At 42.5% G+C, this 17902-nt stretch overlaps 2 protein-coding genes across 5 annotated transcripts in view; one reads left to right on the forward strand and one right to left on the reverse strand.

The window, feature by feature from the left end:
- The window catches only part of SYCP2 (synaptonemal complex protein 2), a 70670-nt gene extending 66842 nt beyond the window's left edge, over positions 1–3828 (forward strand). The window contains 6 exon segments of the mRNA XM_041733249.1: positions 1189–1283; positions 1365–1464; positions 1718–1776; positions 1898–1976; positions 2070–2126; positions 3065–3828. Of these exon segments, the coding sequence (XP_041589183.1) occupies positions 1189–1283; positions 1365–1464; positions 1718–1776; positions 1898–1976; positions 2070–2126; positions 3065–3142 (468 nt within the window). The 3' untranslated portion in view covers positions 3143–3828.
- Positions 3829–13516: 9688 nt separating this feature from the next.
- Positions 13517–17902, reverse strand: part of PHACTR3 (phosphatase and actin regulator 3) — a 212891-nt gene continuing 208505 nt past the window's right edge. For 3 of the 4 annotated variants that reach the window (XM_041733502.1, XM_041733504.1, XM_041733505.1), the window contains exons 12-13: positions 16183–16259; positions 13517–14357 (exon numbers count right to left, since the gene is read on the reverse strand). In XM_041733502.1, coding sequence (XP_041589436.1) covers positions 14342–14357; positions 16183–16259 — 93 coding nt within the window. In that variant the 3' untranslated portion in view covers positions 13517–14341. The remainder of the gene's footprint in view (positions 14358–16182; positions 16260–17902) is intronic. The other variant, XM_041733503.1, reaches the window with a different exon arrangement.

The following is a 17902-nucleotide window of genomic DNA, read 5'->3' on the forward strand; positions in this document are numbered from 1 at the left end:
TGTGTCTCTCATGAATAAAATTAAAAAAAAATATGATTTATACCCAATCATATGATGAGATACCAGCTTTCTACTAGACTCTCAGCTGGTTTGATCGTGTGGCCACAAAACATCCATTTACTAATTCCCTTGTCTTTGTGGACTGGTGACAAGTGGGGTGACTCCAGGTTTCTCTTCTAAAATCTGTGTATTATCCATATACTTTCTTCTCCTGGATTCTTTCTCTCATTTCCCTTTTCAATTTTTTTATTATTTGGACTCTTGGTGTGATTTTTCTTTTTTACCCTGAACAATTTTCTTTTCATGCCTCATGTTTTTGTTGCATGGAATGGGGACTGTTAGGGTGCTGTATAAAACATGAAACCCCCTCATTCTGTGTTACCAGGTCTGTACGCTTACATAGCCTTAGCTGCTGAGGTTCGAGTGAAGTGATGTTTGCAAAAATACTGTGTAGGAAATTTTTAGGTATTGTTTTCTCCACCTGCCTCTTTTTCCCACACAGCTGTGTTTATAAGAGTTCTTTGCCTCCTGGTAAACTGTGCAGAAATACGTCTTTTATCATCAGCCCCATTTCCTCCTTTGCTTCTCTCTGAAATTAAAATTCTGTATATTTTGATTTCATATATATATATATATATATATATGTAATTTATTGTGGTTTGATTTGCCAACATATAACACCCAGTGCTCATCCTGTCAAGTGCCCCCCTCGGTGCCCAACACCCCATCCCCTGGGCCCACCTCCCCTTCCACTACCCCTTGTTTGTTTCCCAGAGTTAGGAATCTCTCATGTTTTATTTTGATTTTAATTATCAAAGGCCAACCTAGTCTAAACAGAGGAGCCCTGATTTCTGTATCGTGTTCTGCACCTGGCTAGATCTAGCAAATGGGTTTTCTTGGAAGATGGTAATGATTCTGACTTTGAGGCTCCGTTCCTAAAGAGAATGATAATCACTAGCATATTTGTAAATAATTAGACTGTGGTGTCTTTACCAAGTCAAAACCTCCTTGATGGAACTGGATCCTGCTCTGATTGAACTTATTAACATTTTAGTTTAAATCCCCAAGTTTTCCATTTGTCGCTTTTCTGAGTTCTGAGTCATTTGCATGGTAAAGGCTTTGTTCTTAACATAGTCTTGGTTAGATTATTTTGTAAAGAGTTTTCAGTTACAGCTTAGTGTTTTTCAGGTCCGCCAAAAAATTATGGATTACTTTACTAAGCAGTCTTGGAAAACAGCTCAACAACATCTGAATACAATGAACCAACAGATTCAGGAGTATAGGTCTGTAATAAAAAAAAAACCCTTTGAAATCTTCTGAATGCTACAGTTTACAAAAATAATCTCATTTTGTTTCTTTAATAGGATCAACAAACTTGAAAAGTTCCAATTCATCATCATAGAGGAGCTGGAGAATTATGAAAAAGATTCACAGTCTTTAAAAGATTTGGAGAAGGAATTTGTGGTTTGTGCTTTAAAAAAATTTCTTAAAAGAGCTACACCCAGGAAAACTTCTGTTAATTTTATTCTTTAGAAAATTGTTTTAGATTTCATATATATATGTATATACACACATATCACTTACAGACTGAAACTCAGTAAGGGGAAAACCCTGAAAGAGTGACATCTAGAATATGCTTAGCATATAGCCACATTGTTTATTTAAATTAGGAGTATAGGAATTCTGCAAGTTTTAATTTTTGTATTTTATAATTTAGGATTTCTGGGAGAAGACATTTCAGAAGTTCACTGCCTATCAAAAAAGTGAACAGCAGAGGTTAGTGTGATATTCTTAATGACTGGAATCTGTATACGTTTTTAATTTTTAAACACTCTAAAAGTCTAATCATATTACAGCAATTTAAAATGATAACTACAAAGGTAACTCCTTTTGTTAGGCTTCACCTTTTGAAAGCGTCACTGGAAAAAAATGTCTTCTACAACACTGATTACGAGGACACTGTTTTTAGATCTGAGGTACCAGCTTCTACATTTTTATGTATCTCTCTTAATACCTCTTTGCTGTGAAGATTTTACAGTAAATTTCATAGATGAATTTTGCATTTACAGATGTGTTCAATGAAAGAAAATATGAAAATGCTGCAAGACAGGCTCCTGAAGGAAACAGTAAGTCTGCTCTCGGGTCGGAGTTTCACGTGGAAGGGCCAGTCATGCTGCTGTGTCTCTTAATGGCAGTTCTTTCACAGGCTTTGCTTCTTTCTTTTTGGATTGAGAGACAGTTTTAGCTCAGCGATTTTTTTTTCCTTGAGTTAGAATAATGGTAGCAAACTTATAGTAAAATATTAATACGGGTGATTAAAATGAGTCCCTCCTAAGGAAAAAAAGAGTTATCAGTTTGCTGATTTTAAAACGAGCTCAAAGAATTATTTCTTTGTCCTGTATCTAAGTACTGTGCACTGCAATAGACCCCTGCTGCTTTCTGAAGGCTGTGTGTCAGGACAGAGCTCCTCAGAAAGAAGTCCTGTCTACTTGGACAGCAAGACTCCATTTACCTTCCAGATGTCTAGTAGACCAGCAGCTGCAATTCTGGGAAAAAGTACTGCTGGAGGGTAGGGATCCAAGCGAACATGTCTTCGGCGTTGTCTCAGAGATAGCATTTTTATGCATACTGTAATATCTCCTGTGCACAAAGATGGTACTATTGTATGTACTCACTTTGAATAGAACCTCACTGTGCTGGAATGGTAGAGGACCAGGCCTTTGTGGCTAAGCCACCCTAGCTCAAAGCAAACAAGCCAACCAACTAGACCAATAAATAAAATTCAGTCTAAAAAAAAATTTCAGCAATTTGGAATTTAAAAGACTGGATCTCTCAGTTGATCATCTAGAGTATCAGTGATGATCCCTGAACTCTGTAGCTAGGTAGGAATAGATTGGGGGGGGGCAGTTAGATAGCATGAACACTGATACAAAATATCTTTATGAAGGGGATTGCTTCCCAAAGAATCCCAATTTATAGCTAGCTTGTCTTTTTTTTTTCCTATTTGATGGTTCTACAGTAATAATTTAAAATCTAAGTGTGATTTTTTTTTTCCTGACTATAGCAAGAAGAGGAGCTTCTTAATGTACGCAGAGGACTGATGTCATTATTCATGGCTCATGAAAGAAATGTTCATGTGTGATGTCTAGTTATCAACAATTTTATCCACCTATTCCTTTTTGTGTATAACAGGAAATACCAGAGTAGCCCTACAAAGAGAAAAATACACGTCATCCAAGCAAGAGTACTTTTGTAGGAGCCTCCAAATCCAAAGAAATGGTGTCTTATGGATGTGAAAAAACCACTGTAACATGACTCCAGCCTCAAGAGTCTGTAATTTTTTTTAATTGTATTACACAGGCAAGAGAAATTTTTGGGAAACCAGATAGTAAAAGTAATTTGCTTGTTTTTGTAGTAATACTTATATTGCACAAATCTTGCGGAGTTAACTATACTTATAAAACTAAAATTTATCTTATTTTAAATGAATATAATTTGGACTAAATATAATGTATTACTAGTTCAGAATATACTACATGTAATAAAAATTAAGCCATGCTAAGAAAGGGGAGAAGTCTTTGATTTAAAATGCTTACCTGAATGTAAGTATTTTCAGCAACTGTTGGAGAGTATGTTTATTCAGTTATGGCTCCAGTTACTATATTGTCTAAACATTTTAATTTTAGGTAGAAGTCTTAACTCATAAGCAGACTATTTTGACCAGTACTTTTTAAGCTCCTAATGCTCATTGTAATAATATCTTGGTAGAATATAAAGATACATGTTTGTTTTAATTATATATTAAAGTTGAAATAAATGCTATGTAACTTTGAATATTATAAGTAGATGATTATTTTATAAATCATTATATTCCTATTTTATGAACATTGGATCCAACAAAACATCCTTCTGCCATCAGACATGTGAAGTAGAATAGTAAGTGCCCTCGCTCTCTAAGGCTGGCCTGTACAAGGATAGCAGAGTTGTGAATACCACCACAGTATTTAAATACAGTGGTGGAAGTGGCTTGCTTAGTGTAGACAAGCAGAAGAAAACCCTTCCCATCTTAGCTTTATTCAGTTATTGGTAGGGTAGCAGTGATTCCGTGTCAGGAAACAGTAATGACTCTACTATAATGGTAAACAGTATTCAGGAGTTGTGAGACTTTAGGATGACTCCCGCTGTGATATACCTCTCTGCTTGCCTCATGCTTGGCCACAATATATATAGCGTCCCACACATTCCCAACCTGCACGGTGTGTGTGACCTACTTCACACAGTAGTTATGCCCCGCTGCACCTCCCTTCTGGCATTCTCCTCAGTCTGACCTTTCCCTCTCTCCAACTTGCTTTTGAAGTGGTCCCAGGCTCTTCAGTCCACCACAGTTTGGCTATGCATATTGTCCCCTTCCTTGTCCCTCTTTCCTTCCTTACCCAGTACATATTCTTTAGTAAAAAAAATAATACTCTTTTCCCCTCTGTATATAAATCTGCTATTGAAATACCCAGGCATCCTAATACCAGCATTTTTGACTTCTCATGTATTTCAATAGCAGATTTATCTTTTTATGTAAGGACCATCCCCCTACTAGTGCTCTGAATCCCACTGTCTTTGGCATCTCTGCCAGTGTGTATAGCCCACACTTATTAAACTCACACCTGCCAAAATATATTCTCCATATGTGTAATTTCTGTCACTTCTGTCAACAGTGTATTTCTCACACAGACAATTGCAACAACCTCCTAAATGACTTTCCAGCATTCATCTTTGCTTTCCACAACCCATTATTCACCTCACAGCCAAGATATTCTTGCTAAGTCATAAATCCTAGCATGCCTCTTCCTTATATAAAACTCTCCAGTGACCACATACTCTTAACCAGTGGGTCAAGGAAGAAATCACAGGGAAATTAGAAAATACTTTAAGACAATGAAAATGCAACAGTCTGAAACCTAAGTGATAGAGTGAAATCAGTGCTGAGAGGGAACTTTATAACTGTAAATTTATATACATTAAACATTAAGAAAGATCTCAAATCAATAACCCAACTTTAAACTTTGAAAAACTCGAAAAAAGGCAAACTATACCAAATCCATCAGAAGGAAGGAAATAATAAACCGATTTGGGTGGAGAGTTAAGGGCAAAAATCAGAATAGAAGAATCAGTAAAACTCAGCCATTAGAAACTACAAATATCCACCATTTGCCTCAACGTGAATGGAACTGGAAGGTATGATGCTGAGTGCAGTAAGTCAATCGGAGAAGGACAAACGGTGTATGTTCTCATTCATTTGGGGAATATAAATAATGAAAGGGAATATAAAGGAAGGGAGAAGAAATGTGTGGGAAATATCAGGAAGGGAGACAGAACATAAAGACTCCTAACTCTGGGAAACGAACTAGGGGTGGTGGAAGGGGAGGAGGGCGGGGGGTGGGGGGGAATGGGTGACGGGCACTGAGGGGGACACTTGATGGGATGAGCACTGGGTGTTTTTCTGTATGTTGGTAAATTGAACACCAATAAAAATTAATTTATTAAAAAAAGAAAAAGAAAAATCAGTAAAACCAGAAGTTGGTAAACCATTATTATTAAACAGATGGAGATAAACAGAAAACTAAAATTTCTAAAATCAGAAATGAAAATTGGGGATATTACCACTGACCTTACAGAAGTAGGATTAGAGAATACTATAAACTGTCATATGCCAACAAATGGATACCTCATGTGAAATGGATGAATTCCTAGAAATACAAACTGCCAACACTTGGTCAAGAAGAAAAAAAAATCCAAACAGTCTCATAACATGTTAAAGAGATTGAATCGAGGCAGCTGGGTGGCTCAGTTGGGTTGGCATCTAACTCTTGATCCCAGGGTTGTGGGATTGAGCCCCATCTCAGTGGGTCACTGGGGAATCTCGAGATTCTCTCTCTCCCTCTGCCCTTCCCCTTGTTCATGCACATGTATTCTCTCAAATAATGAGATTCAATCAGTAACCAACAGAGAATTCTATCAAATATTTAAACAAGAATTGACATTAGAAGAGGAAACATGCTTAACTCATTCTGAGGCCAGCATTCCCTTGCTCACAAAGTCAAAGATATCACAAGAAAATTACAGACCAGTATACTTTATGAATGTAAGGTAAAATTCCTCAGCAAAATAATAAGCAAACTGAATTCAGTATATTAAAAGGAATATATTTAATAAAGGAGGTAAAAGATTTATAGGTGAAAACTATGAAACATTGTTGATAGAAGTTAACACCTACCTAAAAGTGGAAAGAACTCTCATGGTCATTGATTGCAAGACTTATTGTTGTTAGAATGTTAATACTCTGAAGCAATTTACAGATTTGATGCAATCCCTATCAAAATCCCAAAAGCCTTTTTTGCAGAAATAAAGCTGATCCTAAAAATCAAACAGAAGGAAGAAACCCCACATAGCAAAATAACCTCAAAAAAATAATACAGTTGGAACATTCAACTTTCCAACTGCATACTTATTTACGAAGCTGCACTAATCAAAACAGTGTAGTGCTTCGAGAAGGAGAGACATCTAGACCAATGGAATAGGAATGACAGCCCAGAAATAAACCTGCTCATCTGTGATCAAGTGGGCTTCTCAAGAGTGTAGAGACCATTGGTAGGGAAATAGTCTTCAACATGTGGTTTGAGGCAACTGGATAGCCCCACGAAAAACAAGATTGTGCCCTTACTTTACACCATATATTTTAAAAATGATCAAAAACCTAAAGGATCTAGAACTATAAGACTCTTAGGAAAAAGCATAGGACTAAATTTGATGACCTTGGATTTTGGCAGTGGATTCTTAGATAAGACACCTTTAGGTTGCACCAGCAACAGAAAACAAAAGGTAAATTGGACTTCAAAAAAAAAAGAAAACCTTTGTACAAAGAGTACTTTCATAAAAGTGAAAAGACAACCTACAGGATGAAAGAAAATGTGTGCAAATCACATATCTGATTGGGATCTGATATTCAGAATACATAAAGAATACCTACAGCTAAGCAGCTAAAGGACTAATAACCTAATAAAAACAGGGACAAAGGACTTGTATGGACATTTCTCCAAAGATGATGTTCAAATAGCCAGCAAGCACACAAACCTGTGCGGAATATCATTAGTCATTTGGAAATTGCAAGTCAAAACCATAGCAAGATGCCGCTTCACACTCACCAGAACGGCTATAATCAAAGAACTGAATGTAAGTATTGATGGGGTTGTGCACGACCTGGAACCACTGTGGGTTCCTGGAGGAGTAAAACTGAAAAACAGTTTGGTGGCTCATCAAAGAATTAAATGTGGAATTATCCTATGACCCAGCAATTCCACCTTTTGGAAAAACACTCAAGGAATTGAAAACATATTCAACAGATGCCTGTACAGGAATGTGATGCTGCACAGCATCACTAGTCACAACAACCAAGAATGGAAACAACCCAACAATAAATGGACATTAAATGAATAAACACATGTTGTACATCTATACACAGGGTGTTATTCAGCCATAAAAAGGATGAAGTTTGGAGTCATGTTTTACAATGTGGATGAGCCTCAAAAACATGCTAAGTGAAAAAAAATAAACACAAGAGGTTACACTGTATGGTTGGATTTATATGTAATATCCAGAATATGTAAATACAGAGCGACAAAGCAGGTTGGTGGAGGAGCCTGGGGGAGGAAAGCTGAATGGTACCTGCATCAAGGGTATGGAGTGTCCTCTGGTTGTGATGAACCATATAGAAGCAGTGTTTGTGTGGGCTTGTGAGTGTATGAAACACCGCCAAGCTGCATTCTTAACATGGTTAACTTTGTGTTGTCTGCATTTCACCTGAATTACTTAAAAAAAAAAAAAACAACAACTGCAAAACCTCTCTAGAGGGGTCCTTTGCACTTAAAACCCAACCTTTATATCAGGGCCTGAAAGTCCCTCTGTGAGCTGCCTTTGCCTCTTTCCTCACCCTTAGCTGCCACCCCTCTCGTCTCGTTCAGCAGATTTCCAGCACCGTCCCCTGAACAGTCCTATTGCTGTCCCAGTGTCTTTGTTCTTGAGACTCTGTTCTCCAGGGCACGGAAATAGTGCACAGAGAGGTCCTCCCTCGAGGTCCTACTAATCTTACTCCAGAAAGTTCTTTCTTCCTCCCTTCCATAAATTCCACTCCTGTGAATTCTATGAAAACAGGAACCTTGTCTGGCTTATTTATGAATAGTAACTTCTATCACTTATTTTCTGAGCCTAAAAACATGGCTAGAAAAGCAATCTTGCAACAATGTAAATGGAGTGAGGGAAGGAACACAGCATTTCTAGGTAGGAACTTACTGAATTCAAAGAGGGCAGGTGTGCCTGAAACTCTCAGATCCTCAAATCCTGTACAGTGGCAGCATTTCCATTAGAACAGGTAATGAATTATTAGTCAATCAGCCACCTTAGCATCTATTACATGTCACATACTGTGCTCAGCTCTAGATACAGAGATAAGCAAGGCATGAACCCTTTCCTTGTACTTAAAAATGAGACTCAACTCTAGGAAAGTTATGGTCGCTGGAGGGGAAGGGAATAAAGGGATGGGGCAACTGGGAGATGGGCATTAAGGAGGGCACGTGGTGGAATGACCATTGGGTGTAATAACTGATGAATCACTAAATTCTACCTCTAAAATGCAATACTTCACTATGTGTCAAGTTGAATTTAAATAAAAAAGTTCTTTTTACAAAGGTGATTTTGGAAAGACATGAAATTGTGTATATGCGTGTTTAGTAAACTAAAGGAGCATTTGAATTTCAAAAAAAAACCCCAAAGTAGTCAAAGAATTCTATGGCTTTCCATTTTATTGGCCCCTTGGAAGAATTGTGTAGGTGCATCAAATGTACATAGACTTTACTATCAAAGAAGATACTATATTTTTTAATGGTTGTATTTGTGATGTTTAGTTTTAGGATTTTTTAAAAAACATTAGTGGGGGGTGGGTGCCTGGGTGGCTCAGTCAGTAAAGCATCCGACTTGATTTTGGCTCAGCTCATGCTCTCAGGTCGTCAGGCTTTGCATCGAGCATGGAGTCCACTCGGGGTTCTCTCTCTCCCTCTGCCCCACCCCCCACTCGTGCGTGTTCTCTCTCTAAAAACAATTTAAAAATAATAAAAAATGAAAAACTTATTGGGTCAAAAAAAAGTCCATGGAAGTATTCTAAAATAATACCTAGAGGAAAATAATTCAACATTTTTTTTTCAGGAATATAGATGTTTTGAATGAGATCTATACGTGGTACTGTCTTGAACTTTAGATAATATAATTTTGGGGAATCCCTGGGTGGCTCAGCGGTTTAGCGCCTGCCTTCAGCCCAGGGCGTGATCCTGGAGACCTGGGATCGAGTCCCATGTCAGGCTCCCTGCGTGGAGCCTGCTTCTCCCTCTGCCTGTGTCTCTGCCTTTCTCTCTCTCTCTCTCTGTGTCTTTCATGAATAAGTAAATAAAATCTTAAAAAAAAAGATACTATAATTTTGGTTTATGTTGTGATAGCAATAATTTTAAGTACAAGGTAGTTAGAGTAGTGTGGGTAGTCACACTCATGAAATGCTTGCCTTAATATCAACAAGGCCTTTTTATTTACCTCATAAAATGTGCACTTTTTGCAATTCTACTACTGTCAGTATGAGTTTATAATGAATATTGATGTTTGGGACAGATATCATGTCAAAAAATTTTAAGCATATTTAAAAACAAAATGTGTTTGTTTGACTTTGTTCTGTGTAGTTCATTTTTAACATCTTGTATTATACATTTATTTAAACTTAAAAATTAGAAGAGGAGTTGGCAAATTATCTAAAAGACCACACAGTAAATGTTTTAGGCTATGTGGGCCAACAGGTAAATTTGAAAATATATGTAGGTACTTACATAAAATGTAAGAACCATTCTTCACTCGCAGGCCATTAAAAACAACAAAGGCAGGCCAGATTTGGTTGATGGACTGTCATTTGGAAGACCCCTAGTGTAGAAGACAATTCTTAAACATCAGATCTCTCTCTCTTTACTATAAAATTTCTCAATTTATCTTACTATTTAACAAAAATAGTGATTTAAATCAATTTTATATTAGCGGGGCTAATGATTATGCAAATTAACTAATGATAGCTATAATTTTCTTATTTCAAATATATTAAAAATAAACGATCATTCTAGCCAATAATTTCTATTTCTTACCTGGATTGCAATTTAACACCATGCCGGCATGGGTTCATCACACTTCCTCGACCTAAGTGAGCTACGAAGTGGTAACTATTCCAGAAGAACATATGGAAGAGAGAAAAAAATTTGCAGCATTAGTATGATCAAGCAGAAACTGAAATACTCAACTACAGAGACGTAAATGCCATCAAATCCGGAGACCACGGACGCCTAGCGGATCCTCTGCGCAGCGGCTGACTGTGTGGTTTTCATTCAGCACTTCGAGGATTCCACAGGAAACTGGCAGTGTCCAGTGACAAATTCTGATGGCGCCAACCTCAGCGCAGGGTGTGAAGCTCCCAGCGGCTGGAGCCAGCTCTTCAGCCACCTGTCACCGCCACCTGTTAACAACTGACCCACTCACGGCTACTGTACACGAATTCTGACTTCATTCCTTAACATATCGAATGAAAAGTTAAGGCAAGCACAGAAGGAGTCATAAGTGCTATGAAGAAACAACTAAAGTAGAATTTTGATCACAAGAACGCAGCAGGAAATAATGGGCAACTAACAAATCTACGACGGCACGTGAAACTGGAGCATGGTGTCAGATGTTCCTGAGACCGCTCTGTGCCACCCCGGGAGTCACCGCTGTAACCCAGAAGTCCTCTGGGCGGGACGCAGGCAATGCACCATTCGTTTGGGGCACACACCTGTACATTTGCAGCACAGGTATTTTTGAAAAAGGGGAATGAACTGCATTTAGAAAGCAATAACGTGCATAGTATAGTGTGGTTTTAAGAGTTACTAGAATGTATGCCATATCCAGACTTCTCTACCAAGGCTTATTGTCAAGAATATGTGATTTTTAGAATTTCCCTGTTCACCTTATTTAAAGGAGATTTAACGGTTGAAAGACTTGTTACTTTTTACTACTCTAAACACAAAATACCATTCTGTTTTCATGAAGTGGTGGAACTGATTAACTAGTAACTTTTCCATGGTTCATTCTAACATTGTCTACATATGAACTGGTGATCTGTTCCTAGTATCGTCATCAATAAATTTACAGAGAGTCACGGTAATTCACCGTTTAAAAATATTTTCATACATTCAAGTCTCAACATGTTCAGTGTCTTCTGAACATCTTCACAGATGTTTCTTTCACGCGAAGAACTCTGAAACAATCTCAAAAAGAACAGGGTAAATTGGGATTAGAAGCATGTGAGACTAATTATTTTAACAATAAAATGAGAATTTTGCATTTCTGGACTTGAACTTGCTATTAAGGAACTATGGATATGTAGCTAAAAACTTGATTTTCACCTCCAAAAATTTTAGACTTGTAGTTACCATGTATGTCCACAAGATGGACTTCTTGATGTTAGGATTTTTTTTTTTTTTTTTTTTTTTTTGGTTTTTTGGGTTTGTTTTTTAAGCCATTTCAATTGTCTAAAAATTACTCCTATGATTTCAAAGTTCTTCTATGTGTTTTAAAATGTATTTTTACAAAGACTTACGATATACTATTCCCATCATACCAGGTTAAAACCTGATAGTTCTAGAAGTAATTTCCTCTTACAAAATAATCAATTATGGTTTTTAACTCTTTTACACTCCTTAAAAATAGAATTTCTTTAATGTCTTAATATTCACTGTTACTTTAATAGCTAATCATATTTTATCTTGTAAAAATTGGAACAAATGATTTCTGAAGTCCATGCATAAAACCCTAATGACTCCAAGTAATAAAAAAGAGTGATAATTCAGACATTGTATGTGATTGTTATTGAACAGGGAGGTGGAAATGTTTTTTTCCTAAGTCTTCGGGCTCTTAAGTATATACACTTTCTCTTCGAATTTATAGAACATATGAGAATTTATATACATATGCCATGTGTGTCACCCATACCATGAGATTTATAAACTGCTTTTTAATTTTGTTCCTCCAACTAGGATGAGACACATTCGAGTTACCCATCAGAGCCTTCCTCAGTGCAGGATCATGTGTACCTACTAGGGACAGAGTGAACACACCTGATTCACAGTTTCAGCTGCTCTCTTGGCCTCTGTGGTACCAGATAAGGACGTGAAATATGGAAATGCAAATTTATGATTAATAAAAATACAATATAGAAGTTAGATACTGTTGCCAAAATGTCTGGCTGTAATGAAAATGTCTTTTGGTTTTATGGTATCTGAGAACCTTTAAGCCTAAAACAAACCAAACCCTCCACTGGGTCTCCTGTACCTTATTTTCATTTTGAATTTTATGTATTCATTAGTTATGCAACTTTACTTGGGCAAAAAACAAACAAACACGTGTCCCATATGCCAAGTTAACTCTACCCCAGAGGCCCTTCTTCCAAGCGGTACTGGTCCTTTCTGCGTTGGGGGCCAGCATGGTTTCCAACAGAAGCACTTTTTTCCTTGCTTTGTTTCATTGTAAGTACGTGGATATTTCTATGTGAAGGAGATTGAAATCTTAATATTTTAAACTGAATAACACAAAATAGGGAGCTGCTAGAACGTAGTTTAGAATAGGAAAAAGTTTTTTCAGGTTGGCCACAAATAACGGGTTAGGCATAGAGTACAGGTATATATTAAACATACACTATGTCTACATACACATAAATGCTCATATTAAAGAACCGGCTTCTAGCTAGAAAAGCATCTCATTGCACAGACAAAGCGAGGCTCAGGAGACAGAGCTGGAACCCTTCAACCATAACAGGGTTTTCTTTTGAAGAGTTTAATTCAACTCACTGACACCATGTTTGCCAGCATCCGGGACTGGTCACGGCCCTCGGGACAAAGTGCGACCACAAGGGTTGAGCAGTTTCCACAGCACCTGAGTCCCTTCAGTCTTAAAAAAGGTGAGCAGGAAAGGTCGTGGAAGCAGTGAGGCAGGGTGTGCAGTAAGGAGGAGAGGACATGCGCCTGCTCCAGGGGCTGCTGGCGGCCACACCAGCGGTGCAGGATGTCGGTGACGCTCACCTCCCTGGGGAGAGAGGATCTTCCTAGAGAGAAAGTAAGTATCCTGGTGAGCGGCGCAGAGCTGGGGTTGAAGCAACAGGGTCTGCGAGCGCCGAAAGTCGTGCTCCAAGCCACTGGGCTGCCTGCCTCACCACCCCGGAGGGCGGGCGGGCGCATTGCTGCGGGGACACTTATTCAAGGGCCAAATAAAAATACCTTTCGGGGAACATTAATTTTGTATTCATTCCCCCCCTTTGTACCAACATTACGTTTTCCCTTTGTGCGAGGGCAAATTTCCTCTGAATCTTTGTCTCTCATAACAGAGTTTTCCATAATGTGTGCAAATGGGAACCTAAAAATACTCAAAGACGGCCTAATTTTCATTGAGGTAGAATTTTCCACCAAGGTACTTATTTTTGGGTTCACCACCCAATGCTACATAAACTCAAACGACACCCAGTAACAGCATTTACAAAATAAAACACGCAAAGTTGGAATTCTCTTTTATGTGTCTGGATTTGATGGCTCAAAAGTAGTAAAACTGGACTTCCCGCACAGCTCTCCGTTCTAACAAATCTTATCCCAACTCCAAGAAAACGTAAAGCCCAGGTTCATTTCCTGCAATAAGTAAGTCATTTAATTAAAGAACAAAATTAACAGGAATCAAAATGTTGCAGCTGTATTTTTTTTTGTTAGACATTATATAAAAAAAAAAGAAAAGTATAATACAGTAAATAATCTTGTATAACATGAACTTAGAGAGTTCTCAAATGAACGGTGATCAGAATAAAAATGTCTTTTCAACATAATACTGAATGCCACTGCGCCACGTGTCGCACGTCAGAGGCCCGGAGGTGTGCCTGCGCATGCGTGTCGCCCGTCCTCCGTGTCGCTGCGCCACTGTAAGACTAGCTTCAAAGGCAAATGACAGTTTTCTGGGAGAGCGACTCTGGGTCCCCGCGGGGCCCCCACAGTTCCCACTCCTCAGACACCAGGGAGTGCGGGGCGTCCTCTGGTTTGTCCTCGTACAGGTGAGACAGCCCAGACGTCACCTGCCCGAGGGGTCCCGCTCCTCTCGCTCACACGGCAGGGAGTCTTCAGCTGAACATCAGAAAGTTCCCTGATGAGTGTTCAGTGTTGGTATCAAAAATTAAACACAAATTCTTCTCAGAAGAAAATCTCTATGGCCTGTGGAATCTGGGAATTACAAACAAAAAAAAAAAAGACAAATAGTTCAAAGGTCATACCTTCCCAGGTAAAAATTGCCCAAACCTTCCTCGAATAAACTTGCTGCCACTAGATGCCGCTCAGCCAGGCGACACGGAGGACACGAGGTGGACCCATTCGCTGCTAGTAGTGGGCCTCCGAGGGCTCCCGGGTCCCCGCGCTGGACCCCAAAAGGAATCCCGATTTGCTGAATTCTGCCTGAAACTCAGTTTGAAAGCCGCTGGGGAAGCCCGGGAAGGGCACCGAAAGGCCAAGGCCTCATCAGCGGAAGTGATGAATCCATTGATAAACTTCTGGAAATGAGAGTTCTGGTTTTGCTCCTGTGAGGTGGTGACATTTAGGACACTTAAGAAAGTCTCATGGGACTAAAAAAAAAACTGATACTAAATGCTAAAATGTGGTATAAAAATCTCGTAATTATTTCCTAATGTCCAAGTTTTGGGCTAACTCTTAAAACCCTATCATCTAAGCAAGATACTCACTGGGGACTTAAGAGAGATGATGTGTATCCTTAGCCAACACCTCTCAATAACGCATGACGGGAAAGCGTATTAAATGTTTTGACACACATAACGCTAGGTAACAATTATTACCTTTTTTAACACGGTGAACATTAAAAATAGCTCTGAATGTCTGAGTGAGTGAAGTTTATTCCTAAGCATTTCGGAGCATTTTGGGTAATAAGTAAAAATAAGATGATCTATTCCTGCCCAAATGTTTGCCCGTCATGGGGGAAACCTTAGCAATTTTTAAACTATCTATTTGCATCGTTTCCTTCTGCTCTTGCAGCCTCCTCTTCCCCCTTAACGCACACCCCAGAACTGTCCTGGAGGATGGAACCCCCGACACCTGGTACCGCTCCACAGCCACGCGGGCCCTCCCAGGGTGAGCGCGGTGGCCTCTTCGGGACGAACCAGAAAAAGCAAGGGACGCACTATTTTGGTTTCGGGCAGTATCTAAATCCAGGATTTCCATTCTCTGTGTATCTGGGGCTCGCGCCTCGGGAGGCCCAGGGAGGAGTGACGGAGGGACTGGTCCGGGCACAGGCTGCTGCCTCACAAGCACAGCCCTCAGGATGCAGGGATGCAGGGAAGGGGAGGACGTATTACTGCGGCCGCGGCACAACTGTGCAGCCCGTGAGCGAGTACGAGTCCGTGTCCCCCCACGCCGGCGCCCATGGGAGCCCCCCCGCACGTCTACGGCAGCTGGCCCGGACATGGCATCTGGCCCGCCGTGGAAGGTGGCCGATGCGTGCCCCCCACGGGGACGGAGGCTCCCTGACGCGGGGCCACCTCGGCCTTAGGTGTGGCTACAGTCTCGGGCCCCGAATGGCCCGGCCACGCCAATCGCACCCCAATACCTGAGTTCGGGGGAAGCATCAGCTGGTGTTAAAGATGTGAACGTGCGTGTTAAGACAGGAACGAGTAAATGGGAGTGGCCCCCGGGCCCCTGGCCGCACGCATGGGCGGGTTCTGTTACAGGGCAGGGGTCTGCACCTCACAGGAGGCGCGGCCAACGGACACCACGTCCGTCGCCTTCGCTGCTCTGAGACTCACCCTCCTAAATGCACACCAACTAGTCAGACCAGCGCCCCAAGTGATGCCGCCCTGCGCCGCGCCCGGCCCGCCGGGAAGAAGCGGAGCCTGCGGAGCAGGTGCATCCGGGCGTCCGGGCGGCTCCGCGGAGAAGCTGACCTCGCTCACCTACATACACAGACCTTGGTCCTTCTTTTCTTTCTAAAGAAGCACCGCGTTCGTTATAAGGACCGCGACATTCACGCACGCGGAAATCCCACCTTGTCAAATGCTTGCTTGATGCGTGTACCTCCATTTCGTTACTTTTGTATTCGTTTAGTTCCTTACGAATCGCTGCCTGAAATCGAAAAACAGGACATTGTCTTTCAGGACCCTGGGAAGTGAACGTGGAAATGAGCACCTGGCCGGGGACTAGCACACAGTTCCTAATATCGCTGCGCCCTGTACGACGGGACCAGAAAAAGAAACGGCTGTAGGTCCAGCACTTGGCGTCTCACCATCATCGTGGCTCTCCCCAGCCCCTGCAGGATCATCAAGATCCTCCCCATCCCGTGCACGATCATCACGGTCCTCCCCAGCCCCTGCACGATCGTCAAGATCCTCCCCATCCTGTGCACGATCGTCACAATCCTCCACAGCCCCTGCACGATTGTCAAGGTCCTCCCCAGCCCCTGCACGATCATCACGGTCCTCCCCAGCCCCTGCATGATCGTCAAGGTCCTCCCCAGCCCGTGCATAATCTTCATGGTCCTCCCCAGCCTGTGCGTGGTTGTCATGGTCCTCCCCAGCCCCTACACTGAGCACATCTCGAGGACCTGATGAAGGAGGATCACCAAAGTACTGGGGAAGCCTGGCTCTGGGGGATCTCACTGGGAATTCCGCAGTTAGGTCATTTGGAAGCTCTTCCAACGCTGGGTCATGTGGGCAATGGTGTCGCGGTCACACGCAGGTGAGGCACGCATCACAGCGCCGTGGGGCCCATCCCCCTCCAGCCCCCCTGGGGCCGCGCTCCCCCGGGTAAGCCCCCCAGGGGCCAGCTGAGGGCCAGGGAGAGGCCGGGAGGCAGGAGCCTCAGGAGCAATCCTGCTTCGCTCAAACCCTCCTGCTGCCAGCGATGCCCGTGGCCCCTCGTGGCTGCGCCCACGCCGCTCCAAGCACCTCCACCAAGGGACGCCCCGAGGCAGCCACCGCGGGCAGCCGCACCCCAGCAGGAGGCAGCCCTGGCCGTGAGCCCTCTTCCCAAAAGCTGTAGAATCACGAGAGGCGCGAAGGCACGAGGCCCGTGTCCCCCTCTCCCCCGCCACTGGGGCTGCAGCAGCGCCCTCTGAGCCCTTCCAATGGCACGTCCCCGGTGGCGAGGACGACACATGCCCCCGAGGCACTCGCCGGGGCTTCGTGAAGCGGCACTGGCGGGCAGGCCCAGGGCCTCCGTCCCGGCAGAGCGAGGCGGGGACCGCGGCCGCTCAGGTGCTCTGGGGCCCGCAGAGACACGGCACACCAGACGGGCGGGATGGATCCAGAGCCACCTCTGTCTACACTGCCCGATGCCTCGGCTCCGCGCCCCTGCGTCACTGGCTGACTCCGCTTAAACTTCTGTCCTTGCCTTTGCTTCACCCTCCAGACCAGCGTCTCAGCTCCACGCTGCTGACGTTTGGGGCTGGGTCACCCTCGGCTGGGCCCGTCCATGCGCCACGGCAGGACGGGTGGCTTCCCTGGGCTCTCCCCACCCCTGCCAGTGCCACCCGCTCCCTTGTGACAACCAAAAATATCTCCAGACCAAAAATGTCCCCAAGGGCAGTGTCCCCGAGCTGAAAACACGGCCACGACCTGATTACCCCGTGAGGCCATCGGGGTCGGCCCGACAATGGCCCAGGCGCCGTTTCTGCCGCGGGTGGGACCCACCGTCGGGAACGATCCCGCTGGTCCGCCACGGTTTGCCCTCCTTCCCTGGTGCCACCCCCCGACCGGCACAGACGGGCG

The sequence above is a fragment of the Vulpes lagopus genome, chromosome 18 (assembly GCF_018345385.1).
Source record: "Vulpes lagopus strain Blue_001 chromosome 18, ASM1834538v1, whole genome shotgun sequence".
Lineage (NCBI taxonomy): Eukaryota > Metazoa > Chordata > Mammalia > Carnivora > Canidae > Vulpes > Vulpes lagopus.